The sequence below is a fragment of the Thalia democratica genome, chromosome 1 (genome assembly GCF_965202585.1).
Source record: "Thalia democratica chromosome 1, ktThaDemo2.hap1.1, whole genome shotgun sequence".
NCBI lineage: Eukaryota > Metazoa > Chordata > Thaliacea > Salpida > Salpidae > Thalia > Thalia democratica.
In genome coordinates this window covers 55095026-55122214 of record NC_139165.1, presented here as the reverse complement: position 1 = coordinate 55122214, position 27189 = coordinate 55095026, and the positions used below count along the sequence as shown (strand labels likewise).

At 25.5% G+C, this 27189-nt stretch overlaps 1 protein-coding gene across 2 annotated transcripts; it reads left to right on the top strand.

Moving 5' to 3' along the window:
* Positions 1-24936, top strand: LOC145833038 (liprin-alpha-1-like). Of its 2 annotated transcripts, XM_082940567.1 has the most exons (34): positions 1-85; positions 691-782; positions 998-1063; positions 1601-1699; positions 2288-2389; positions 3095-3256; positions 3418-3492; positions 5543-5650; positions 5777-5922; positions 6026-6119; positions 6400-6546; positions 6896-6988; positions 8106-8231; positions 9240-9371; positions 11772-11834; positions 12135-12197; positions 12649-12944; positions 13051-13145; positions 13521-13677; positions 14012-14153; positions 14430-14500; positions 15229-15424; positions 15744-15901; positions 18867-18948; positions 19317-19517; positions 19605-19679; positions 20240-20263; positions 20567-20742; positions 21364-21461; positions 21634-21809; positions 22036-22110; positions 23213-23360; positions 23912-23992; positions 24346-24936. In XM_082940567.1, exons 2-33 carry the CDS (start codon positions 696-698, stop codon positions 23947-23949), a joined length of 3771 nt encoding a protein of 1256 aa, XP_082796693.1. In that variant the 5' UTR covers positions 1-85; positions 691-695; the 3' UTR covers positions 23950-23992; positions 24346-24936. The 2 variants fall into 2 exon arrangements, with proteins under 2 accessions (XP_082796693.1, XP_082797419.1); XM_082941293.1 differs by lacking the exons at positions 19605-19679; positions 20240-20263.
* Positions 24937-27189: the final 2253 nt, after the last annotated feature.

Sequence of the window (27189 nt, the reverse complement as noted above, 5' to 3'; positions counted from 1 at the left end):
GTACTAATAAACAGGTTTATTTTTTTTGTAAATATGCTCTTTCAATAAGTGAACTACAAAATTTAAGAAACAAAAACTCTAAAAAGTAAGTTTTCCAAAAAGTTATCAGTTACGGATATACTTATCTTTTATATACTTTCATATTAATTTCTTATCTAATATGCACTTTTAACACCTTGATAATTTAAGTTTTATCAAAATAAATTTTGTGATAAATAAAGTATTTGCATCTCAAAAACAACAGTTTACTTTTTATTAAGCTAGTAATGCTATGCAGTTTAGTATTTTTTAATTAAAGATGTCATTAGTGTTAAAAAATTTGTTAAGAACTTTTTTGTAAAAACAATTTTCTAATTTTTTTAACTTTTTTGTTCGAGTTTTTAAAAATTGCTTCATTTTTAAAGTAAAGTTTGTTCATTTTAAATTTTAATAATGACAAAAAGATGGAACAAGTGGAAAGGTGACTGTGTTTTTTTTTGGCAGTGTTATTGCTATTGTTTTTGTTGAGTTATTTATAGCTTACAAATATTTTTCAATGTTTTTAATTCAGACTTCTAAGCCCTTTTCATTTAAAAGGCTTTTTTTTTATAAGATAAATTTTACTTAGCTTTCCCATTAAAGTGTATGAGTAATTAAAACAGTTTATCTACTTAACTTAATGCAAAAATAATAATTGTTTACTATTTTTAGAAAGGATGTTATGTGGGGATATTTTACCTATGATAAGTGAAACTCGGCAGTGTAACATTGGTTCTGATAATGCAGAAATTGAAGAAAAAGAAGTTTTTATTTTTGTATAATTTTTTAGAATTTTTATTTAAACATATATTTATTTTGAATTTAAACAATCTAAAATTTTTTTATTATTTAGCTGTTTATAAAATAAGCTAAATATGGTTATAATTAATAAAAATTGCAACTAGATTAGTTTATTATGATTTTTTTTTTGTTTAAACCTTACATAATAAAAAAAAAGATAATTATTTTCTTGTTATAGGCAAATCTTGAACTCTTAATTCAAGCTGTTGCTGAAGAAAAGAACAAAATTGAATTAAATTTAGAAGTAAGTTATGGTTTTTTGAATTATAAATCAAAGAGTTTATTTTAATTTAGGTATACTTACTTGTATCAACATTTTTTTCATTATTATGTTTAGTAAAATACAAATAAATTAATTTTAAAAGCTTGTAATGTTTAAGCATGAAATTTGAGTTAAGACATATAAAACTTTTTTTGTCAAAATTAAAAACAAAGGTTTTTTGAATAAATAAGTTTCTATCATAAACGTTTAGAATATAAAAATACTTAAAAATATAACTTTAACTTGAAAAAAAAAATTCATATAGTACCTCTGTAATCTTTTTATAATTTATATATTTTCACAAATATACTTATTTTGTTTAATAAAGAAAACTTCTTTTGGTAGTTTGTATTACTTACACAAAGTAATACAAACGTTTTTAATAGTTTAGTAACACTTTCTATAAATATTTTTTTATTTTTTTAAAATAAAATAAAACCACTTTCTTATGACTAACAAAGTAACTATACTTTTATATGTATGTATGTTTATAGTTTGATAAATAAATAATTTTATCAGGAAGTTCGGGAAACATTAGCAACAACAAAAAATAAGCTTGATGAGTGTGAAAAAGAAAAGAAGTTTTTGACTGAGCAGCTTAATAAAAAACACCCATCTGTGAGTACCTAGACTTAATAAAAATATATGGAGAAAAATAATCTAAAAGTTAAAATAGTTATTTTAAATATTTTCTTATGACTGTTTTTATTTGTTTTCATAATGGTGTTAGGAAAATAATTCTAAAAGGTGTCTTAATTAAATCATGTACAATCTAAGCCATAGGTTAGCAAACTGCGGCCTGGGGTCCAAATAAGACCTACCGAGCAAAAGTTGTTTGTCTTTAAGCTAAATGACTATTAATGAAGCAAAAGCAAGCTGAATTACTTTTATAATAAAAGTTAACACATGCGCTCTTTTTTGCTTGAGAGTGGACTGTTGTCTACTTTGCGAATCAACATAATGATTAAAGTAGACTCTTTTTGGACTCCACAAATAAATTTCTAGTTATTTATGTAGGTTGAGTCAAAAAAACAGGCTACCAAAACATTTAAAAGTACATGCATAAAAATATTATGCTTTTCAGATTTTTTAGTTTACATAAACTGTCAGTAAAAGTTTTTTAAAAATATATTTAAAAGCCTATTGGTATAAAATATTGTTAAAAAATAAAAATGATAAGTGTGTACAAATTTTGTTTTTACAAAGGATCACACTGCTCTATCACGAGAATTACATGTTTGCAAGGAGAGAGTGCGAGAATGTGAGGACGAGATTAAAGATCTCATAGCTGAACGGAATAACACTAAAGTTAGTAACTATAAACAACATGTCTTCAAAAAGAAAAAAATAGTAATGAAGCTTTAAACTCAAAAGTATAACCGGACAAAATCTTTAAAAAATAATTCTAAAAAATTAAAAGTATTAAGTCTTTTAGATTATTAAAATAATGTTGCGCTGTATTGAATGCAAATATTTGATCTTTGATTTAATAAAGTATGTAATGTTAAGTTTTTGATAAAGTTACTCCATTCATAGTATAAAAATTCTCAACTTTTAGTTTTTTTAATTTAAAGTCTGTTAAAAGTTTTTTTTTGTTTTTTTTTTTATTATATTTCATTACTGATATACTAGTACCTTAACACAAAAAATGTGATTTTATTTTAATTTTAGTATTTTTTGTAATTAAAAACAATAAATAACCTATATATAAATTACAATTATTTTATATATTTTAGCTATTATCACAATAGCTTTGGAGCTGAGTTAGTAATCTTTTTACATATTTATAAACTGTTTGCATTAAATCAGTTATAAGTTGTCAATAAAATAACTTTCATCTTAATATATATTTGTTTTATGATTTATTTTATATTTTTTAAAAATATTTGTATCAACTTCTCATTGTTTTCTAAAAACTTATAGAAATATTAGCATTGTTGATTCATATCAAAACTAAACCGTAGTCATGTACTAATCTGCAAGCTTTTGTAAATAAAAACAACAAAATAACAGTTGCTAATGAATCACTTGGAGTCGTTAGTGGCACGACATGAAAGGTCGCTGCGTGCCACTGTGGTTAAAAGGCAGCAGCAAAATGGAGGAGCTAGCTCTGAAGTTGAAGTTTTGAAGGCCCTCAAAGCACTATTTGAGCATCACAAGGCTCTTGATGAAAAAGTATTTCTATATGCTTTTTCTTACAAAATTATTAGTATGCACAAAATTTACTAATAATCAGTGTATGAAATAAGTTAAAGAAAAAAATTAACATAATAATTAACGATTTTTAAATTAATTAGCATGTGTTAATTATAACTTATGGGTGTTTTCTTATACAGGTTCGTGATAAGTTGAAAGCTTCCATAGAACGAGAAATGCAGCTTGAAGAATTGTACGAAAATTCGAACAGAAATGTTAGTTTTAATATAGGGGTACACTCATTGAAAAAATTCTTTATATACATATATTTTTACTCCTTTAAGAATGTTTTTTTTTTATAAATTATTCTTTAATTTTTGTACAAACATTCAAAAATAATAAGATTTAGTTCTTTTATTTGCTATAGTTGTGAACATGTTTCAACTAAATAATTAAGATTGCTTGAAGCTTTATAACGAGAAAATGATATAGTTATAGTAATTAGTTTATAATACAATATTATTCACAAATAATAGTTTTTATTATTCTTTCCTGTTGGTTTATTTTTTTAGTTCGTAGTAGCAGATGTAAACTTTTATAAAATTGTTAATATTTTTTTCATTAACTAGTATTAATACTATTTTATTTAAAAGGTTGTACAAAATACGTTAAATTTCAATAATGTTATGTGATATAATAAAAGATAAATAGACAAACTATTTAAACTTTGTTGATAAACAATTTTGGTTAAAGTCATTCAACCAAAATGTTAAGTTTATAGAAATATTAACCATAGCTATTTCCAGTCTATATACTTGTTTAATTATCTTTTAAATCTACACTGATTGACTGTATTTAATATTATCCAAGTAAAAAACTAAATTATATAAGTTTAAAGTACCAATTTTTAAATTTTTAGTTGTAAAAAATATTATTTAAGTGTAAATGATTTTTTACTCAATTTGATTGTTTATTTTTTCACCCTAAAAACAAAGTTCATTTGTATACACTCGAAATAGATTATTTTCAACAATCTAGCTTTCCTACTTAAAAAGTTGACAATCTTGTAAAGTACAAAGACCTCAGCTATTTCGTAATATATATTAGTTTTGAGATATAATTAGTTATAAACTAAAGTTGGTATACAGATTATATTGAGTCGAACTTTTTGTTAATTTTATTTGAGTATAAAACAGATATGCTGTGTTATTTGTCCTTGACTAAGTATTTGTGCTTGAAGCTGTTTATCTAAACTTTCTTTTTCACTCCCTTATTACATTGAAACTAAATTAAATACTTTGTATGCGTTTTTTAAGTCTTTACTTAATTTTAAAGATTACGATTAGACACCAGTACTACTGATAAAATAAATGTTTTGATATAGAAAGTAAACACAAAGAAAAGCTTTTATTTTGCAATAGTTTCCCGAAGTTTTGATGAATAAAGCATGAATTTGAGCAAGCGCACACATATGTATATATATCGCGTAGTATTGATCGTTTAACTTATTCAAAGTCCATATGCTAACTGCACAAAGTTTTTTTTTTCCTGTTTTGTCTTTTTCTATCATTAACGTTTTGCGCCACTTTTTGACAAGTTCCGAAAAGCTGTTTACGTTACTTTTGTGAATGAAAACCTTTTTCTGAGGGATGTTTTGATGGTTTATGCATTGTACATAAATGAAATTTTTATTTTTAAGTAATCTTTGCTTTGATGTGCATGTGCTGTATTTCCCGTTTTAAAAATAAGTACAAAGTTTTTGTTCAGTAAAATCACTTTCATATCTTTCATAAATATTGCACTCTAAAAACTACTGCTTCTCTTTAGTATGTTTATATATCTAATAAAAAACGGTATGCCCAAAATTGTGGAGATGACAAAAACAATAAGGAAACATACAAGTTTTAATTACTATAACATTTATTTAATTACTGCTTAAATTATCCTATAGCTTATTTATTATATGAATGCTATTTTAGTAGTATTTTTTTGGTAGTAACCAAAACTTTATGTCTATTTTACTTATCAATTGTAGTAAACTTTACCAACTGTAAAAAAAAACTTTTTTTTATTTAATTTTACACGATACTCTTTAAAATAAATAATCTTATCAGGTATTTACATTTTTCTCGTTTTGATTTTATGTAGCTTTTGTACTAAGTTAGATTATAATTCAATATAATTTATCTAGGAGTTTATTTCATAAATGAAAATTAATAACTACTTTATGTGCTTGTGATTAGATTTTCTACTTACTCAAAATTACTTACATATCCTTTCAATCACCTTTTTTGCTACTATTTAAGGTATAATTAATTTAAACAGAACAAGTTATTAAAGGAACAAATAAACCAAATGAAGATGCATCAGAAGTCTAATGAAGATATTTTGAAAGATGTCAATGTAGCAGATTATAATGAAAACGGGAAAAAAGTATGTTGCTTGTTTTTTTTCGCATATCTGTACTTTTTAATCGTTCTTATTAGTGTTTGGTTATTATTACTTTTACTTTAGAAAAACGGTAAATAGTTATTATTTTTAGTAATCTAAAATTTTAAGGAAAAAACTGGAGAAGATGGTGATGAAACTCAGCAATCACAAGTTGAAATACAAGCTTTAAGGGTGGTTAAGTTGCAAGAAAGTAAAGAAAAGCAGGAAAGCGAACTGCAGCATGTAAGGCAAAGAATCACCTACCAGAATAATAAGTGTGTATATGATGTTAATAATTTAGGCCAAAATCTGATTTTTAACCTTCTCATCAAAAAACATAAATATAAGAATATCGATAGTTTTCATTTTTTATTTTAGAATTCAAGAGCTCGAAGAAAACTTAGACACTGCCAGAAAAGATCTTATAAAATCGGAAGACTCGAACAATCGTTTGCAAAAGGAAAATCAAGAAGTATACTTGTTTTGTTTACCATTAACTGTTTTTTAACTATAATACAATATTTTCAGATAGAAAAAAAACATCTTTTAAAAAAGTAGTAGCATTTAATATACATGCTGTTACAATTGATATCGGTTGTTTTTAAGGTACAAAATGTCCAGTATAAATAAATAAAAAAAAAAGATTTGAAAATTAATTAAAACGCTAAAAAAATGTTTTCAAAGCTTACATTGTTTGTTATTTGATAAGTAAAACAATTATTAAATGGTTTCATGAATGATAATAAAAACAGACATCGACAGTCCGGAGAGAATTAGAAGAGAGAAATTTACAAATAGAGCACAGGTACATGTCTGTTCAGCATGAATTTAATAAAATACAAGGTATCAACGATCATCTGCGAGGGGAACTTGTTAACAGAGATGCCAATATTAAAAAAGTTTATTTTAGTACTTGTTGTATTCCAAAGAAATCTTTTAGTTTTTCCTATGAAAAGTTGTGACTAGCTAGATGTATAAATTAGATGCATCGCTTATTGTTTAAAAGCAGTTTTCAATAAAAAGTAAATTTATTATACTGCAATTGTTTAATTGAAACCTTTTTTTGTATAGCAATTACAATTTTTTTAAAGCTTAGCTTTTTTAGCTACTAACACAAATTTTAACACTTTAGCAAACGAAAAATGATTACTTAAAACTTATAGAATCAAAATTAGTAGATTTTTTAGTATAAGTACTTTTTAACCATTATATTTATTTTCGTGCGTTTTCATTGTTTTTATTTTGCAGTTACAAGAACAAAACGAAGTTTTCATACAAAAATACGAAACCGCAGAGAAAAAATATAAGCAATCAATCAGACGTGTTGAGGCTCTTCCAGAGGTATGCTTATTAAATAAAGCTTATAACTTTAAAAAAAAAAATGATAATTCATAATTTTTAAAAGTGAATCTATTAGCATTAATAAAATTTTTATAATGAATAAGCATTACTTAAAAATATTTTAAGTATTAAAGGAAATATCCAATAAGTAGCAGTTAATGTTTAGTTGTTTATTTTTTGTTTAATTTTACTAAATATAATATTTACTTTAACGTCTATAGAATGAAGTTTTGTAACTCGTATATTTGAAGTACGGTTTTTGATATTACGGTTTAATTAAGATAAAGATATAATAAATTAATTTAAATTAGTTACGCTAAGTTTTGATTCAAATAGTATTTGGTAACGTACGTTTTTATTCAATTAAATTTTAGTTTTTCTAGCTTTGTTTATATCAATTTTTAACAAGCTTAAAACCATTTTGAAAACTTAATTTTGATCTTGTTCAGCTAACTTTTTCCTACTTAAGTTTAAATATTTATTTTTAGGTTTTAAATGTAGATAGATTACTCATTACAGTATTTTTTGTTAATGAAGGATTAATTATTGTTTTGCACGAATAATATACTAGGTACATAACAGTTTTTGGTTATCTAATCATTAGTTTTTGTTTACTTTATACTAACTCCTCAGAAGCTTTTATTTATTTGTTTTCTTATCGTTTTTCCCAACTATAAAAACTTTAAGCAAAATGTTTAAGTTTACTAAATAAACGCTTATTGTTTTTACACAAATTTTCAAAACTTTATTAACATACTTCGTATAAATTTGTTCACTACTTTATACTGCTTATAAAATTAGTGAATTCCAGTTAATGAATAAAAAAATATTGGTTATGACGAGGTGCTGGTTGAAAATCAACCACTTATAAAACCATTGTAGAACAGTGTTTATTTATTTTTAAATTTCTATAAATAGTCTGCTTAACAAAAGTATAGAGGCATACATAGCCAACTTCTAATCTTTAATTTTATATTTAGTTTTTACACATATATTGAATAGTAATATCACTGTTGTATAACAATTGATTATGTGTTAGATTTTAGTTTCAAAAAGAAGTTTCATAAAAATATTGTATAAGTACGAAAACCTTAAAATAAACGCACATATTGAACAGGTCGAAGCTGAACTTGCCCAGCGAAGAGCAGCTTTAAGTCAAGCAGAAGAAAGACACGGAAGTTATGCCGAAAAAGTAAAGTCTCTCGAGGAGCAACTTACGGTTAAAAATGAAGAAATATCGAGGGTGAGCTTAAATCTTAAAGTAGCAAGTTATTCAGTACTGACTTTTAACATTTTAAATTTTACCGAATTTAGACCTGGAATATGACAATTTAGATTAGAAAAACCTGGAATTTGAGAAATTTTGACAAAAACCCTGGAGTTTTGAACAACTTTTACATGATAAGTAGTAAAATACATGTATCTATCGTATAGATACTTTTTTTTGTCATCATCAAAAAACTTTTTAATTAAAAAACACATTTAAAGAAGCTTTACAATATCTTTTTAACATTGTTATACTATTTAACACAGTTTTTTACCTTTACTTAATTTTAAACTAAAAATAAACCGTGAAACGTCTAAATTTAAAAACCTGGAAAAAAAAGTTTCCCGAAAAACACTTAGCAACCCTGTTATTTATATAAATTTTATTGGGTCTTACTTACACAATTCAAATTCTTTATTTAATTAAAATTTTAAACTTATTTTCAATGTGTTTTAAACAAAAAACTTTAATCGTAAAACTCCAAATGTTGAAATAAATTCAACATTGGTCGTTGTGTTTAATTTTTAGTCTCTTATATTTTTATATGTAGCAATGTTTAAGTTTTTATAACCATTTCTAATTATGAGATTCGTTGCTTAAAATAGAATTTTCTAAATAACTTTTAAATAAATTTTTTTGAAGCATAATACAGAAAAACTACTATATAGATTTTATTTTAAAACTCTAGATTTTTAACTAGCAAAATGATATCAAGTGTTACCTTTTCAGAAGCAATGTAATAAAAAAAATATCTAAGTACAAAGTTAAAGAAATATATTACGGCCTTTTTATAATTAATATTATATAAGTATTATTCATGCGTTGGTATATTTTAGCATTAACAATAAATATGTATTTTCAATGATCAAAACATCATTTATAACACGGCTGTTGAATTTGTACATTAACTAGTTTTTCTTTTCTGATTTTGCTGTTTGTTTTTTTTTGGCTACTTTTTCTGAGTTTCGTTTGACATAATATTAGGCTCGTCAACATCAAAAACTCAGTATAGACAACATCCAGCGACTGACGAAAACAGTTGACAGGCTCATGGTAGAATCTGAGGAACGGCTGAAGTTGAACCACAAGGAAAAATTATCGGCGCAGAACGAAAACGTAAGATTTGTTGTGACGTCAAAGTAATGAATGGCTTATACGTTTTTTTTGTTTTGCTAAAGTTGTTGCAAAGTGTTGCTACACTTGATTTGCTTACTAATGTTCAAGTTTAAAAGTTTTTATTTTATAGTTATAATGTATTTTTGAAATAAAAACAAACACTGTTTACATATGTTTCAAGTTTAATGTTTGATCATCAAAATATTTTTAGATTAAGTCATAAGAATATTCTTTGCTTTTGTTTACATAAAGAAACGAAGTTTTTAATAACAAGTATAAATAATATAAAATAGTATATACATAGATATCAGTTCATTTTTACTGAAACTGTCATTTTATTGGTAGTACAAAAATTCCTTTAAAAAAATTTTTTCAACTATTTTTATAACAAAATAACTTTTTTTTTAACTTTTCCAACAATATTAGAATTGCATGTTTTTTGAACATTGGTATTGCTTTTAATTTTTGTACATTATGGTGTTAATAGTTAAACGTATTTCGGAGTTTAGTATTAAACATAAACAAACTTTGTTTTTTTTTTAATTATCCACAGTCAAAAAATTTCTTTTATTCATTCTATACTGAGAGCCTAAGGTGAAATTACATGAAAATAGTTTTGTTTAAGTTAATTTTTACAGACTTTAAACACTAGAAAAAAAACTTTGAAATTTTTTTTTTATAATAGTTTTAACATTTATAAATTAAATTTTAAACTTAAAATTTAATTAATCCACAGTCAAACTTATCTTCAACCACCTGTGCTGCCTGTATCGATTATTTTGCTTTAGCATCTGTAAAGCTTAACAATTATTTTACTTGTTGCTTTTTTGCATGGTTATCAAAATTTAAGTAAATAGATTTATTAAGATCAAAAGTGTACATTCATTTGATATATTAACGTTTTTATTCTAAACATTTTCGTATGGTTTGTAAATAATATAACATACTTAAATTGTTAATAAGTACAAGAAAAACATAACTGTTGTATGAAACGATTATTGTTAAGTTTAAATTTTAAGGGATTTTAAAACTGTATGTTTAAGTATGGTTCACATGTACTCGATATTTTATTCTTTTTTTTTTTAATTTCAAAATATTTAATGTACATTTAATAGTGCATGTACTATTTTATTTAATTTAAATTTTTTCGTTGTTGTTTACTACGTTTAAGTATTGTTTTAGTTGCTTTATTTTGTTATTCTAAGTATTCTGTTATAAAGTTTCGCTCGTAATTCAAATTTGGGTAATACTCTAGTAAAGATTTAAAATACCCCACTTTCTATTAGCTGTATTTAGGTTGGCGCCAATTTTTGCTTTTCAATTTAAAAAAATACTATTTCTTAAAAAAAACATTTATTTTTAGTAAGCAAACACGTAAAAAGAAAGCTAAGTAAGTAAAAAAGAAGTATTTTGAAAAGAAGTTATAAAGTTTAAAGTCGTAAAACCTATCTTCTTGTTTTATTACATGGTTTTTTACTTACTGTTGATTACATTAATAAATACTTGTTGTTTTATTAAATAAAAAAAATTATTAACCAGATAATTTTTTTGTATATACTTTTTTATTATCAAATATTTAACAGCAGTGTAATTTTAATACCTTAAAAATAAATTACACCGCAATAGAAATGCATATCGCTATAAACTGAATATCTTACAAACTTAATTTGTTTAGTAAAAAAATGTGTCTATAAAGAAGTTCTAGTAGTAGAGTTAGAAAATTACTTATGCTTTTTTATTTTGAGAAAACAGTTAAAATATTTTTATTTATTTAAAGTATCATAAATTTAACGCAATAATATTTTCTGAAATATAGTATATTTTATTATTTACTTTTTTGATTGAAAATATTCTTTGAATTAGCTTGGGAGTATCATAATATTTTGTGCTGATAGTCCAAATCAAAATAAATATTAAAAATATATTTTAGTATATGTAGTAAAGTTTTGTCTTCTACCATTTAGTTGTTGTAAACAGCAGTAGTCTTCGCGTTGTGTACCTGTGCATAGACATTATTTTACTTTGCACAAAAATTAAAGTGATAAAAAAGGTTTAAGAATTTATTAACGTAAATATTTTTGTATTTTATAATGTTTGTTTTTTCTTTTTTTTAAAGCCAATTAAAAACAATAATAACAGTTGTTTTAGTTTGTTTATTTAATAAAACTATCATACCTTTAAAAGCTCTTTTTCAATTACAGTTTTCATTTTTAGTAGCCTAGTGTGCACAAAATATATTTTTAGTTATTTACTGTGAACAGCCTATAAAAAGTTGAAAACCACTGGTATTTAGTTTACTGCATATTCAGCATGCTTAGTATTTTTATATTACTTATGTTTTTTTTATTGATTTGTAATTATAAACTATACTTTATTTAATCAAAAGTAATATTTTTTTAGAACCATCTGACAGACAATTTAGAAAATATGAGTAAACAGTTCGAAGATGTACAAGCTGAAAATGTATGTTAAATAATTTATTAGATTATAAAAAAATATTTGTAAATCCTCAATGATTTTTTATTCATGAAATAAACTGTTTGTTTAGATTATATACATACAGAATGCGAGTTTAAAATACTATGTTACACGTTGTGCAATAAACGCTGTTTTTTTAATTAATGCTATTTGAACCTAACCCGACAATATTGCCTATTTTAAATAACTACATTGCTAAAGTTATCTTTTCTGTTTCTTTTAAAACCCAACTCAGTTTAATGTCTGACATCTTTCAAAAAATTTTATAATCAGTTTATTTTTTAGGATCGTTTAAAAAAGACAATTGAAATGCTGAAAACAAGTTTAAACTCCAAATCAACAAATAGAGTAAGTTTTGTTGTTTTAAGTTTATATTCAATAGTTAAAATAGTTATTTAAACATACAATAAGTTATGTACTTAAAAGATATATAGTTAAAGTTTTAATAATCTTTTTACCACGGTTTCCCAAACTAATTTTTATAATTGCCATCTTGGCATAAATAAATATAAAGATTGCCCCTTTTTATTATATATCGCCCCTTTAATAGTTACCGCCTCTGATAACCAAAATTTTAATAATCCTTATAGCTAAGGAGACGACTACGACCACTTTGGGAAACCATGTTTATAATGTTTTAAAACTAGCTTGTTTCGTGATATACTTGTATAAACTATACTTGTTTAGTTTTTGTTGATATGAAATATCATTTTTTGCTGATAAAAAATTTGCCGATACTTAATAATTTTTCATAGCTTGATCAGTGTTAGTTTGTGCGCATAAAATTATAATTTTGCAGCCCCAAAGCAATTCAACAAACTATCCGAGCAACTCAGTCACGTTGCTACGAAGCAGCAACAGGAGCAAACACGTGAACAACTACAACCAATCATCATCGAGTATTGTCGCCGCTGGAAGCACTCCTGACCTGACGAGGCACCGAAGATTGGTTGGAAATTCTTCGGGAGCCATGACTTTGAACGCACATGGCAACCAGCATTTGTTTTCCATTGACTCTTCCCGGCAACACGGTGGAAGTGACAACTTGATCGCCAGTTTTGATCGTGACAATGTTCCTCATTATGTCACTTTACGGTTTATTATATGATATATGTTAAAAAATAACAACCGAAAGTACACAAAACAAAAAGTGTTATAAACAAAGTTTGCATTAAAATTAAAAAAAAAACATTTTAAATAGGCGCTCTTCAAATGAAAGTAATTACACGCGAAGCAATCAAGATAGTAACCATCTTTTATCTAAGCCAACTTCTTTTATGTCAGAACATAAAAATGGTTAGTTTTATAAAATCATTTATAGTTTTTGATTAAAGTGATTTTTTTTTCCCAATAATTTAGAATGCAAAGTTTTACTTTAATATATATTTTGTACACAATTTAAATTAGCTTCTATTACAAAAACAACAATGTACTAAATTTTTAGCATTTTTCTTTTTGTAATGTATGTTATAATCTTTAAAGACTCCGTAGAGCTGTTCATATTTTATGGGCAGCGAAACGCCTTAAGTCGAATTAATTATTTGCGTACAATGTTCCTAAATAGTTTATATAATTTCTTTGCATTATGTTACTAAACTTTCTTCTTTTTTAGAGTTTTCAGTGTTTTTAAGCTATACATAAAGTTAAAAAGTTATTTAACCGAAATTTCAGATAGAACTGTGTTTACTTCTTCAGAACTTTTGTCTTCTCCTCGAGCGTCAAGTCCGGCTAGTTCAATCTTACAAGCTAATAAACGAGAATACTATGATCCCGAATCCCATGTTGAACACCTTAACTCTAAACTAAACGCCATTAATAGAGAAATTAGGTTTAAACAAGATATATAATTAGCTTAATACATTACTACTATTGTAAAACTGTTTTCATTATAGATATTACTGTTGTAATACTAAGTTGCAACTATTGTAATATATGTTTTAAATTTATGTTACTTTTAAAATAAAAACAATTTTAGTTAAACTCAAACTCAGAAAATTGTTGACGTTTATAGCACTTAGAAATGCCGTTAGTTTTAAATAAGTTGAAAAATTTTATCTTTTTTTTATATTCCAACAAATATGTTTCGTTTTGATCTTTTATTAGCAAACATTATTAACAACTAATACTTTTGATCCTTGTAAATCATAAATATCAATTTTTAGTGAGCTCCAACATCAAAAACTTGCAACATCTTATGGTGATAGTTGCATACTAGAAAACGATATGGAGCAACATGGTGGGAGAAGAACCATGTTCCAATTAGATAGTGGAAAACTTGTATTTCCTGGATCTGATTATACTGAAGTTTGTAGTGTAGAACTAGATTATATATATGAAAAACCTTAAATTAGAATGTGCTGTACATGCACTATTTGTTTAATGTAAACGTTTTCTTAAAATTAAATACTTCTAACTTTTTTTACAACAAAACTACTGACCAGATATAATATCAATTAAAAAATTGTATAAGTGCAAATTTGTCACTGAAGCAATTTTTTTCTATTAATTTTTTTTATAAACTAATCTTAAAAACTGAAAGTCGTGACAAACATAGTTGACTAAAAAGAGATTATTTTTTAGCCTTCAACATCTTACATGAAAGCTTTCGATAAGTTTCCTTCAACTGCAAGCGATTTGGGTGCTCACAAAATGTATGTTGTTAAAAAATTACTCTAACAATTACATAAAACAAGTATCTACAACTTTTGATTTTTATGAGATAATTGATAGTTAAGAAAGACTTGTGCTAAAAACATATTAAACTCGTTATTGTGTAAGTATATTCAAAATAACAAAATAATGGTTTATTAATACAGATCCTAACGAAGCAAGTCGCTTGAATGTTTTGTAAAAACAATTAGTATAGTACTTCTGTTTATTAAACTAACATTTGTTTCTCTGTGTTAAACAATACTGCAAGGAAATTTGTACTGCAAGGAAAGGTTCGAAGATAAAGCAGATAAATATTAGTATTAAATAAAATATAAGTCAAAATTATTATATATTAATAATTAATATTAGATACAATACATGTTATGTAATTGAGTTTGCTTTTATTAATTCATGATTATTGATTTACTCCATCTTTTATAACAATTTGATTACATATCATATATTGTATCTAATATTAATTATTAATCCATAATGATTATGTTTTATTTTGTACTAAATACACATAATCATCTTCTTTATATTCTATTCTTTTCTTGCTTTTATTTACTTATAGAACTCCGTGGAACTGTGTTAACTTATTTAACACAGAGAAACATGTACTAGTTGTTTAAAGAAAGGTACTGTGCAAATTTTGTTATAATTGTGTAAGTTAACATTCATAAATCACAATTTTCATTCCATTAAGTAATGTTCAAAAATTTTCTAGCTCTTCAGAAATGTCTTACTCTGTAGATGATATCATAAATGCATCACCTTCCTCGTCGACAACCTCTTCTTCAAAACAGTATAGTGATAGAGGTATGACGTCACAAAGCAAGTCTGGTGGATCTAACGGAAGCATGAAGAAGAAAAACACAATAAAACATTCGATCAGCAAATTGTTTCATAAAAACAAAGACAAAGTTATTAGTTTTGTTTACTAAACGATTTAGTTTATTAAGAGTTTAAAACTGTTAAAAAAAACAGATTATGTTTTAAAATGCTGTTTTTTTACAAAAAATCCATATCTAGTTAATACTTTAATGTTTCATATCCCAACAGAATTTTATTAGACATAATGATTAAGAAACTGATAGTTATTATTTTTTGAATTAGCATTTTATCTAAGCTTTTATCGCAATTTTTTTAATACCAAAGTTTAATATATATGTTTCAGTGTACGTGAACTACTTTAGCTAAACTTTTTAAACACGTTTTTTTACTCAACTTGTCTAAAAACAGTCTTCGCGTGGCAGCAACCATCGAATCAACCAAGCTGACACAACATTGGGTGATGATTCTGCAGAGTGTGCATCTGGTGACTCAACAATGAACCTGATTGAACAGCAAACTATCTCAAATACGATGCGCCTGAAAGAAGAAGCAACCCTACAACAAAAGTTTTTAAAATTTAAATATTACTTTACTTTGTTAGTTTACTAAAGTTTTAAATTCTTTTTGGATTAAATTTTGTTGGTGTGTATTTATAGTCTTAAGCTTTAGAGCTCGTATAGTGACTAGTATTCAATGATAGTACCTTAATTGCTTTTGTTTTATTTTCAAAGCAGTTGCTGTTGCGTTTCTGCCCTTCACAACGAACATTAATGTCCACAGATGTTTCCTTTAGACTACTATGATTTTTGTTTGCTAGTTCTTGTTAAATTCAGATTTCTATTTAAAAAAATTGTTTGTCATTGTTTTGTTATTTCTTTTTAGACAGCATCATTGTCCATTGAGATGTATTGCTTTATATAAGAACTGTTAAAAAAGGTCTCTTTTAAACTAATAATATTGTTTTAAATCCTCGTTGTTTAAAATGTTATAACCTTCAAAAGTTTAGATGGTTTATATGATAACTTTTAGCATAAGTTTTATTATAGTTTACTTTATAACCTATAATTATCAAAAGAAGATAAACTTTGTATTTGGAACTTTTAAAATCATTTGAGAGTAGACTATGTTTTTTCAAAAATTGTATTTTTTGTAGAGTTTTATCTTAGCTATAGCTACTTCAAACCGGTTAACAAAAATCTTTCGATATATAAAGGTTTAAAGTCGCTAAGTTCAATAGGTTTCTTATGGAAGGCGCAAATGAAAAAGGCGACAAAAAATTTTAAGAAATTTATCTTCATCTTATTTTTTGACTAAACTTCTCAAGTATTTAAAGTTAGTCCATTACTTACAAATTGATTTACCTGAAAATTTTCTGTTAAATTTTATTAAGTTAATGTTTCCAGAAAACTTGAGGCCTCAAACTAAAAAATTAAAAAATAAGTTTTACTTTTATTAAATCTTAAAATTTCTCAGAAGATTTACCATAAAAAATTACGGTTCATACATTTGTATCTGAAATGTTTTACAAAAATGACTACCTCTCAAAACTTAACTGAAGTTTTCTTATTCTATCAAAACTGATTATAGTTCATACTTTAAGCTTTTATATACAAGCCAGAGTTAATATTGAAAAAAATCTTTATCTTCTCTTGCCCTAATTGATTTCGACGGAGGTCTTTAAGAGCAGAGGAGGAACTTTCCAGACATGTTAAATGCTTAACTTACCTGTCTGTAGGTAACAAATTAGTAGGCTGCCATGTCTAATCATAATGTGAATTGTTTTTTTTTTAATGAGACGACAAATCAAAAATGTAAAATCTGTTTTAAGTAACAAAAATAAAAACAACTTTATTTAGATACAGAAGAAATGATTGAAAGTTTTGCGAAAGACAAAGTTAAAGTGATAAAAATACCAGAAAAAGCTTAATTTAAATCAAGATTAGGTAAACAGAGTTTTTTTCAAGTTTAAAATTACAGAGAGGTGTAAGCTTTTTTTTAGAATTTGATCTCATTAAAGATATCTCTAAATTAGCTAGCAGTTTCTTTTTACTGTTTTTTAGATAAAAGGTACACAGTCGGAGAATTTGTTATGTGTTTTATGGAAGACCTAAATTAAATAAGAGAAAAACGAACGTATCTTCTCCTACAGTTTTAAGCAATCGTTTTTAAACTTTATCAGTGTAACCTTTATTTAAATGATAATAAGCTTTTGTAAAATTTAATTTAATTTGAGAAATTTTCTTACAAAAAAAATATTTTTTTTATAATGCAAAGAACATTATATTAAAAAAAATAATTACTTGCTTGAAAATTAAATGAAAGATTAGCTTTTAGATTTTTTTAGTTTCAGAAAATCATCAAAAAAAATATCTTCTTTATATACGTGTGTGGTGAATACTTTTTTTGAATGTATCTCGAAAGTTAGTTAAAATTGTTAAAAAAAAAGTATATAGTTTGAGCTTTCAAATAAAAACTAGTATTATTTTTTATAAAATATTTTAGAACTGCTATATTGCCTTTTTATTATTTAAAGCTACACTTTAGATTTTTTTTGTACTTCTAGCAAAAATTTTTTAGTAAAAACTAAGTTTCATACCGTGATATAAAGTTCTATAAATTTTTATTGCTTTTCATTACATATTTATTGCTGTAAAAAATTTATCATTTCGAAATTTATTAAAAAATAGTATATGTTATCTGTTTTTACTCTTTCATTTGTTTTTATTATAGAAATTAATGTTTATTTTCACAGTTTGTTTGTTTAAGATAAATCAAAAGTTTTTTTTTGTTTTAATTAAAGTCTTTTTTTTTTAATTTATCTATTCTAAAGAAAAGAATAAGAATATATCTTTATGTATCTATCAGGTGTAAAAACTTTACTTTTTTTTTTTAGACATTTAAATAATATATTTCTTACTAATATTTACACAATTTCTGGTATACTATCAAAATCCACCCGCGTTCAAAATCCACCCGATTTTTTTTTCTTATCAATTTATTTTATATGTTTTATGCTTTTTTTTTTTGTGTATTATTTATTTACTTTTGACTATCACTGCTAACCCTTACCCTCGATCGGTAAGCGGTTCTCGAATTTGACTGGGTAGATTTTGGTCGCGGGTGAATTTAGAACGTGTCCCCAATTTCTTGATGTCAAGCATTGTAGGAAATTTTTAATAAAAGCTGTAAACTGTTAAATGTAATAACTAATATAGTTTTGTTTAAATATTACTTCCGTTTTTAAAACTGTATATAACTATTTATGCAAGACTTTGTTCACCTTTGGTAAAACTAAATTTAAAACTTTTTTTTACTTTGAAAAAAAAAAAATACAAATATATTTATTATTTTTGTTATTTATAAATCTATGTATATATATTTGTTGACTCCGCGTTGTGGGAACAAATAAAAAAATCAATTTAGTTTAAATTTAATTAAATCAAACAAGTTTATAAACTAGTTTTAACTAATGTTTAGTTTTTTCTATGTAAATACTTTGAATTATATTTTTATTTATTTTATATTATTCAGACACAGACTTTTAGAACATGTACGTGAAACTGGTAAAGCATTTTCAACATGGGACAGTCAAACTATCGTAGCTTGGCTAGAAGTAAGAATAATTTTTTACCTCTCATTTAATGTTGGCGAAGTTTTTCAGTTTAACAAGTTATATTTTCTTGAAAATTTATAAAAAAGTTATTTAAATTTCTTGTTTCAAGTTACGTATATTTAAGTAAAACTAGTACAAACTTATAAAAATGCAGTTAAAATAATGTCCTTTATTGATTTTTACTTACTTATAAATTTAGAGTAAAGCAAAATTAGATTTAAATAAGTTTGTACTAGTTTTACTTAAATATACGTAACTTGAAACAAGAAATTTAAATAACTTTTTTATAAATTTAATAACGGTAAACTGTAATTAGCATTGAAAAAAAAATTTAATTGATGCAATCCAACAAGTGTAATCGTCAACAGTTATGGGTTGGGATGCCGTCGTGGTACGTGAACGTGTGCAAAACCAACATAAGATCGGGTGAGATCATGGCCGGGCTGTCAGACACGGAGATACAGCGGGAAATCGGAATCACCAACAAGCTGCATCGGTTGAAGCTGAAGCTGGCCATTCAGGAAATGATCAGTCTCACGTCGCCATCAGCTCCACCTACCTCCAGAACTGTTTGTGCATTTTTGTTATATGTTTAATTGTTTTTTTTTTTTTTGTAATGTTTGATACATATTAGAGTTATTAAAATGTGGTAACAGACGACAGGAGACGTGTGGATGACACACGAAGAAGTTGAAAAATTATCTATTTACACCAAATTTACGGTTTTCCTTGTAACTTTGTTGTAATTTCAGTGTTATATTTTTTCAAATTGAAATGGTATAAATTTAATTGTTATTTGTTACAAATTTTATCAAAGATTACTGTTTGTAAGTTGATTTTAAATAAAATTTAATCTTGGTTAAGCAAACTGACTATTTGTTGCATCGTGCATTTTCATTTTAAAATATCTCAGCTCGCTTAATTTCGAAAAAGGTACAAGCTTTTTTTTTATAACAAAAATTTTATAATTGAGTTAGATGAATTACTGTTAAAGGTATAAAAACAGTTGTCAGTGCATGCTTTATAAATGTATGTCAATTTTTGTGTTGTAAATTATTTATTTTTGTTGATAATTTTAAGTGAAATAAAAATTTATTTTATGTACATAATCTTTTAAAACACGTTCTGATTTTCATGTTACTATACCCTGATATCTTGAATATAAAACTAGTTGTGTGACTTACCAAAAATTTAGGTTTTTAAAACTTTTTACGAGTTAACTTTACTTTTAGAAAATCAAACTAGTATTTGTATACTGAAATTTTTTCTTATATTATTTTTTTATTGCAAGCCTGGAGATTGCGGATGGTCTGAGGTTAACAGATTTCTTGATTGTTTATATACTATCATCATATTATCAGTTATTTCAACTTTTATTAACGATAATAAAAATACTTCAAAGTTGTGAAGTTTCAGACTGTATTGTTTTTTATTTATGTTAGTTTAAACTTGTAAAATATTTAAACAGATGATAGATTCGTACTGTTTGTTTTTCATTTTTAACTGTAATACAGTTTTTATTTGTTCCCATTTTAATTTAATTAAGGCAAAATATTATTTTTCAAAGGTTGGAGAATCTTTAGCTTTTTATGTTTAAACATTTTGTTTCCGCCAACAGACGCTAGCCTATGGTGAAATGACACACAAGTGGATCGGTTTAGAATGGCTTACCAGTCTTGGTCTGTCTCAATACAAGGCATACTTCATGGAGTGTCTCGTGGACGCTCGTATGCTTGACCATCTTACCAAAAAAGACTTACGGCAACACTTGAAAATTGTCGACGGTTTCCACAAGTTTGTTTCGAAATTTTCGTTTTTAAGTTTTTCACTAAAACATTTTAAAAGTGTTCTTTAATTGTTGTGGAATGTTTTAAGCCAAGCTTTTGTTTCTTCAATACTCTTATTTAAAATAAAAATAGTCACGTTAGGTTACAGTCTTATAATGTTTAAAATGATCGAAACATTAATAACTCGTATCTTTTGATAGAGTTAACGACTGTTAAAGTTTGCACTGTTGAACTCCGACAATACAAATTTTAATAATGTTGTGTTATTTGTTGTATCTTTTTAATATATGTTAAAAAACAAAAATAGTTTACGACCATAATTTTAGATCTACATGCATTTTCTTTTGTAAAGGTTTATGCTATATATTTTTTTTAGTATACTGTTTAAACTTTAAAAATAATTTTGTTAATTAGACCTAAAAGTTCTTTTTTTTAATTAATTTTACTTTTTGAGATCGGGACCACTTTAAATTTTTTTAGAGTTAAACTGTCCGAATTTAAATTGTCATGTAACACTTTTGACTTGTATATTTTTTACGATATTTCGACTTAACAAAACTGGATAGCATGAAGTTGTACATCATTAAACTATTTTGTTCTCTTCGTTGTTTATACTTTTATTTTTTAGGAGTAGTATGTTGTTTGGAATACAATGTTTAAAGCGACTTAACTATAACAAGAAAGAACTGGAATCAAGGAGGGAAAAGTGTTTTGACCAAAATAAAGGTTAAACTACTGAATAATTGGTTTTCTTCTTTTTTTTATGTAAAAAAAATGCAGTAATGATCAATTTGTACTCACAATATCCATTTACTTTTTTTCCGAGTTTCGTTTTCTTAGGTTTGGTGTTTGAGACTTGCATGCAAATTGCACTTGACTAAATAGATTACTATAACAGACGTGTTAGTTTGGAGCAACCAGCGTGTAATAAGGTGGCTTCAATCTATTGGATTAGGAGACTACACCTCACATTTGCCAAAAAGTGGAATTCACGGAGCTATGATTGCTCTTGATGTCTCATTTGACTCACAATCACTGGCACTTTACATGCAAATTCCTAACAATAAACTACAGGTTTTGGATTAGTTTTAGTTTAAATACTCATGTAACAGTTTAGCACTGTTTTCGTTTAGCACATGTAACTTAATATAAAATTACTTATAGTTACTTATAGAGAACAAAATGCTGTAAACAGTTAAATAGTATTATAAAACTTTAACAATTGTTTGTATTTTTAGTTTTCTTACATTTAAATTCATATAATATACCTAATTATGTTTGATAAAAACTATACTATCAGGCCAGACAAATTCTTGAACGAGAGTTTAACAACTTGGTTTCTACTGGTACTGACAGAAAGCTTCGATTAAATGAGGTATGTTTTTTAATGAATTTCATAAAATAATATTTTTGGTTTGATATCTGACTGAAAGTATTGTTGCTTAATGTTAAATAAGTATGGAAAACTGCATTTCATTTTATAGCTATGTTTGCTTTACTTTTGTTTGAAAAGATAGTTGATTGAACAGTATCACAGCCACAATTTAACTTATTGATACTTATAATACAAGTAATCAATTTAACTTCTTACTATTTTAGTTGCTTCTATCGAAATTATGTTATTTGGTTGTTATGAGCTATTGCTAAACTATATACTAAAATAGAAAATTTATTTTACCAGATTGAAAAATCATGAGCAAAAACAAATTATAAAATAAATTAGAATGGTTTTTTATACAATTTTAAATTATCAATCTGAACTTACATAAGATTTTTAAAAATAAAAATGCAGTTCTTTTGTAAATTAATGTAGATTGTTGTTGTAAAGTTCAATACACTATATAATAACTTAATGATTTTATATCTCAAAACAAGATAAATTTCAGATTCTTATTTAAGTTTAATTTAAATAAATAAGTTTTTGATAAAAGTTTAATGATTTTTATGTTGAAATTTAATTCTTTGGCGTTAAGCATATAATTTATTCATAAAAATAAAATAAATTAAATATTTAGTGCTGTAACTTTTTGTTTTTAATTGATTGTTCCAAGATATTATGATCTAGAACCTAGGTGCTAATAAACAGCAATCCTTTTATCTTTGGTTAAATAAAAAGGAAAATTATTTTTTTGATGTGTAGTAAACTATTTTATTGTTTAAAGTTTCCTTTAAATTTTACAGTAAAGTTTATTAACTTAAAAAATCAGTAATGCTTGAAAAAATGTAGCTTAAAAAATAATTAGTAACTAGGTGTTTAATATGTTGTTTTATTTTTAGAGATTGTTTTTTTAAAACTTTAACTCTACTCTACATGAGCGATATCAATCTTAAAAAAATGTTGAAACCTTATTAGATTTATTAAGCAGTTGTGTTGTTAGATTTATAAAAGATTAAAGATGTAAGACTTTTAAAAGCTACAACGATTTTTCATTGCCTTGTTGCTATATTATCATTGCATGTTCATTGTAAAATCATAGACTAGAAGCTCAGCTAGCAAGCCATCATTCCTCACTCGCACTCTCTCCGGTCGTCGCAAGAAAGGTGAAAGATATGGGGTGAAACCGGGACAATTCAAAACACTGACCCCGCAAGTCGAAGCTAGTCCCATATCATTTACAAGTCAAGGTAGCATAATCAGTGGAATTTGTTACACTTTTATACATCATAGCATAACTTTGTTGTTTGTTTGCCATTTTTAAAGAAATAGTTTTGATACCGTTGCTTGAACAATCATCTGCAATAAATTTCGAAAATTTTTGTACTGTAAGACTTAGAGTTTATGTCCAATAAAGGTATAATAACGATATAATCTTTTGTTTTACCAAGCAGTTTTTGTTTACAATTAAACGACTTTTAAAAGTTTCTTTAGCAATAAGTTATAAGATCTTGTGACAAACCATCTTGGTATAAAGTTTATTCCAAAAACAGTTTTATAAGTAGTATTTTTTTTTAATTAAACTTCTTACTGATAATTTTAAAATAAACCTACCGAGTAGTTAAATAAATAATAAACGCAGATTTCTGTATAATTACAAATACTTAATAAAAGAACTAATGAGTTGTAAATAAATTATATCTATATGTTTATTAATATAGGTAATAAAAAAAGTACTGTTATTATTATTTTTTCTTGTTTTGTTTGTTTTCAATAATCATTTTATTAACTAAAAAACCAGGTTCTGATACTAAATCGACAGAAAGCACAGAAAGATGACAATGACGTTGTGATTAGATGACAATTTTCTTTGTATTTTTAGGTTACTTTTAATTGTACAGCTTTTTTTGTGCGTTACTATGATTGTTAATATAGTTTCTATCATTACAAAAAAATAACGAAAGTAAATTACAAGTTTTACATCTTATATTTTATTTTAATATTACAAAATCATGGGTAAACTTTAAACAAAACATATTTGTTTTAAACTGAAATAAAACTGTTTATGTAGTAAACAGCGTAAGTCCTAAGGTTTAATCATATTTTAAAAATTATTTTTGTCATAAAAAAGTTACTTATTATATAAGCCAAAAATAATTATACCATAGACAGTATTAATTTTTGAAACCGTATTATTACTGAATTACAAATTATTAAATAACAAATATATTAAAGATCGAAGGTGCAGTTTTCAACAAATTGAGTGCTTTTGTGAGTATTGAAGCATTATGAGTTTTTTTTTGAAGTTATACAGTTCCTAATCAATCAAGGGGACTTATATCAGCAATTTTTATAATTTGAACATTTTTGAACTAAATTTCAAGCCTAATTTATGTTTACTTTCTGTTTTCGATAAGTTTATAATATGAGTTTATTTTAGGTAATTTTAATGAAATTTAAAAGTTTTATTCTTTCGTTTATTTATTTATTTTGCCTGGTGAATTTTGTTTTTGAATACCAGCCGTCCTAAATGTATTTTTTTCATTTTCTTAACAGAATTTTCAAACTTTTGTTGAATTACTCACCTCATAGTATATCATAATTACTTCTCGTCGAAATAAATGTTTTTTTTGGCTGCTAAATTTAGTTTTGCGGTAGATTTTAACTGCCGTTTTCTTTGTAAGTTTTGGCTAATTTTTTATAAAAACTTTTATTTTACATTAAAACAGGTGCATTTGAATTAATTTCTAATCTTTTCAAGTTTTATGTCTTTTTTTATTTTCATATGATAATACAGTGGTATTGTTGTAAATGTTTAATAAAAAATCTGCATCAATCCTTTTCTTAATGAATTTTCATAAATAACTGAAACGAAAAATTTATAATCGAAACGAGTTCAATCATTTTAGATCTTTCGGTTTCCAGTTATTAAAATATTCGGATTCGGCCGAATCCGAGTCTTATTTTCAAATTAGGATTCGGCCGAATCCGAATCTCAATTTTGAAATTTGGATCTGTCCGAATCCGAATATCTTAATAACTGGAATCCGGAAGATTTAAACTGCTTGTTATGTAAATAGAAAACAAGTTTATGAATAGTGACTACGTATTATGTTATTACTTATTTAAAAAAAAAAAAGTTTGAACAATATATTAACGTGTTAATAAATAAATACGTTTTCATTTTAGAATAATTTATTTTAAAAGCGAACAAAAAACAAATGTCTTGCTCGAAAAAACATTAAGCTACATACACAAAACTTAGTTTCAATTTTTGATGGCCATGCAAGCAACATTAACAATTAAGTTGTACTTTTGTTATGCAAAATAAATAAGTTATAGACTTTAATAAATGCTTAAAGCAGAAAACAAATCTCAAATAAAAGTCAAAACATTTTACGTTTAAATTAACAGTTAGTTCTTATTGTGACCATAAACGAATTAGAACATAAACTTTTGCAAGTGTTCATATTTATCATACAAAGTGCAATTGAAAAAACATGGAGCCGTAACAAATTGAAATCAATACCAACGGTAGTAAAGGCCTAAGAAAGAGTAGGAGTTACGATTATAATAAAAAGTTTTTAAATTTCACTTAGGATTACACTTTTACCATAACTAAAAAGAAATATAGATTAACTTAAGCAACTGTTTTAACATATAAAACGAACTACTATCGCAAAAGATGTCTCTGTTATACTACAAAATACTATTCTTGTTTTTTCAAGTTGTGCTGGAGAATAAAAGTTTTTTGCCGGTCTTTGGAAGCAATCAATTGCGTTTTTGCTCGTTCAAATTCCCAACTTCAGAAATAAATCATTCAGGATACACAGAAGATGATGGTGCAGCACGAGATTTCCTTGCAAGATGTGGGTATTATGCTTTGTTAAAGGTCCACAAGTTTAAAACTTTATCCTCTTCAGTCTCTGCATTCAAATCTTCTGTAGTAAAAAAGCCTTTGTTTCTGCTTCAACTTTTTTATCAATAAAATATGTTGCTCGTCCTCCTGTGTAGCTGTGTTTGATTCTATTTTAAACAAAGAAAAGTAAGTTTAAAACTTCTTCGGACTAAAATTTACAGAGTGTTGTGGTTTTGGTTTCTCTGTGTCAATATAGAAGAATCAACACCTTGATTAGCCTCGAAACAGATATGCTTTCTAACATTTAAAATCAGCTGCTATTTATATATTTTTTGAGGTAAGAAGGGAAAGTCGAAATCGTAGATCAACAGCTGTTGTGACTAACAGTAATTTGTTTTCATTCAGGTTTATTCAGTTGTTGTTATTGGTATAGAACCTTCTTTCGCAAGCCTCTCCTATATTTTTGGCTAAATTTACAAACATTTGATACTTCTTCTGAATTTTCATAAAAATTAATAAACTTCGTCAGTGATTTTGCATGCGAGGTCACGCTTGAGAGCCATGCATCGTTTTTATTACACTCCTTTGTTACAAAAAAAGGTTCGATCAGTAGAATAATGTCATTAACCAGCTGCCATTCTTCAGGTGTAATATTCGAATCTTGATCGTTTTTATAGTTAGCCACATAGTACCAGACACTTAATTTTAGCTCTTTCAGTCTCTCTAGCATAAGATATGTTGAGTTCCACCTTGTATCTACATCTTGATCAAGAAGCAAGGCTTTTTGTTTGTGCGTGATCAAAATCAACCTGGATCATACTAAAACTACCAAAAACATTTACATTATTCACGGTTGCCACTCTTTAAGTCAAAAAACTGAGTGACCTTAAACAGTCCTGAATCACCTCGAGATTGTTTTAAATCTTTAGAAAAAATTTAACATCTTTTTGGCATCAATAAAAATCAAGTTTTTAACAAATTTGGTTATAAAACAAAGTATAAAAACATTGAAAAACATTACTGTAAAGCTACTTTAAAAGTGTTTTTTATTAGTAAAAAAATGTGATGTTTACAAATTTTTTTATCTATATGATAGATTTCATTGTGTCAAATCAAAATTTTACTACTTAACATGTAAAAATTGTTTAAAATTACAGTTTTTTTAGTGACTTTTGTTCAAAATTCCAGGTTTTTTTTTTCAAAATTTCTCAAGTTTCAGA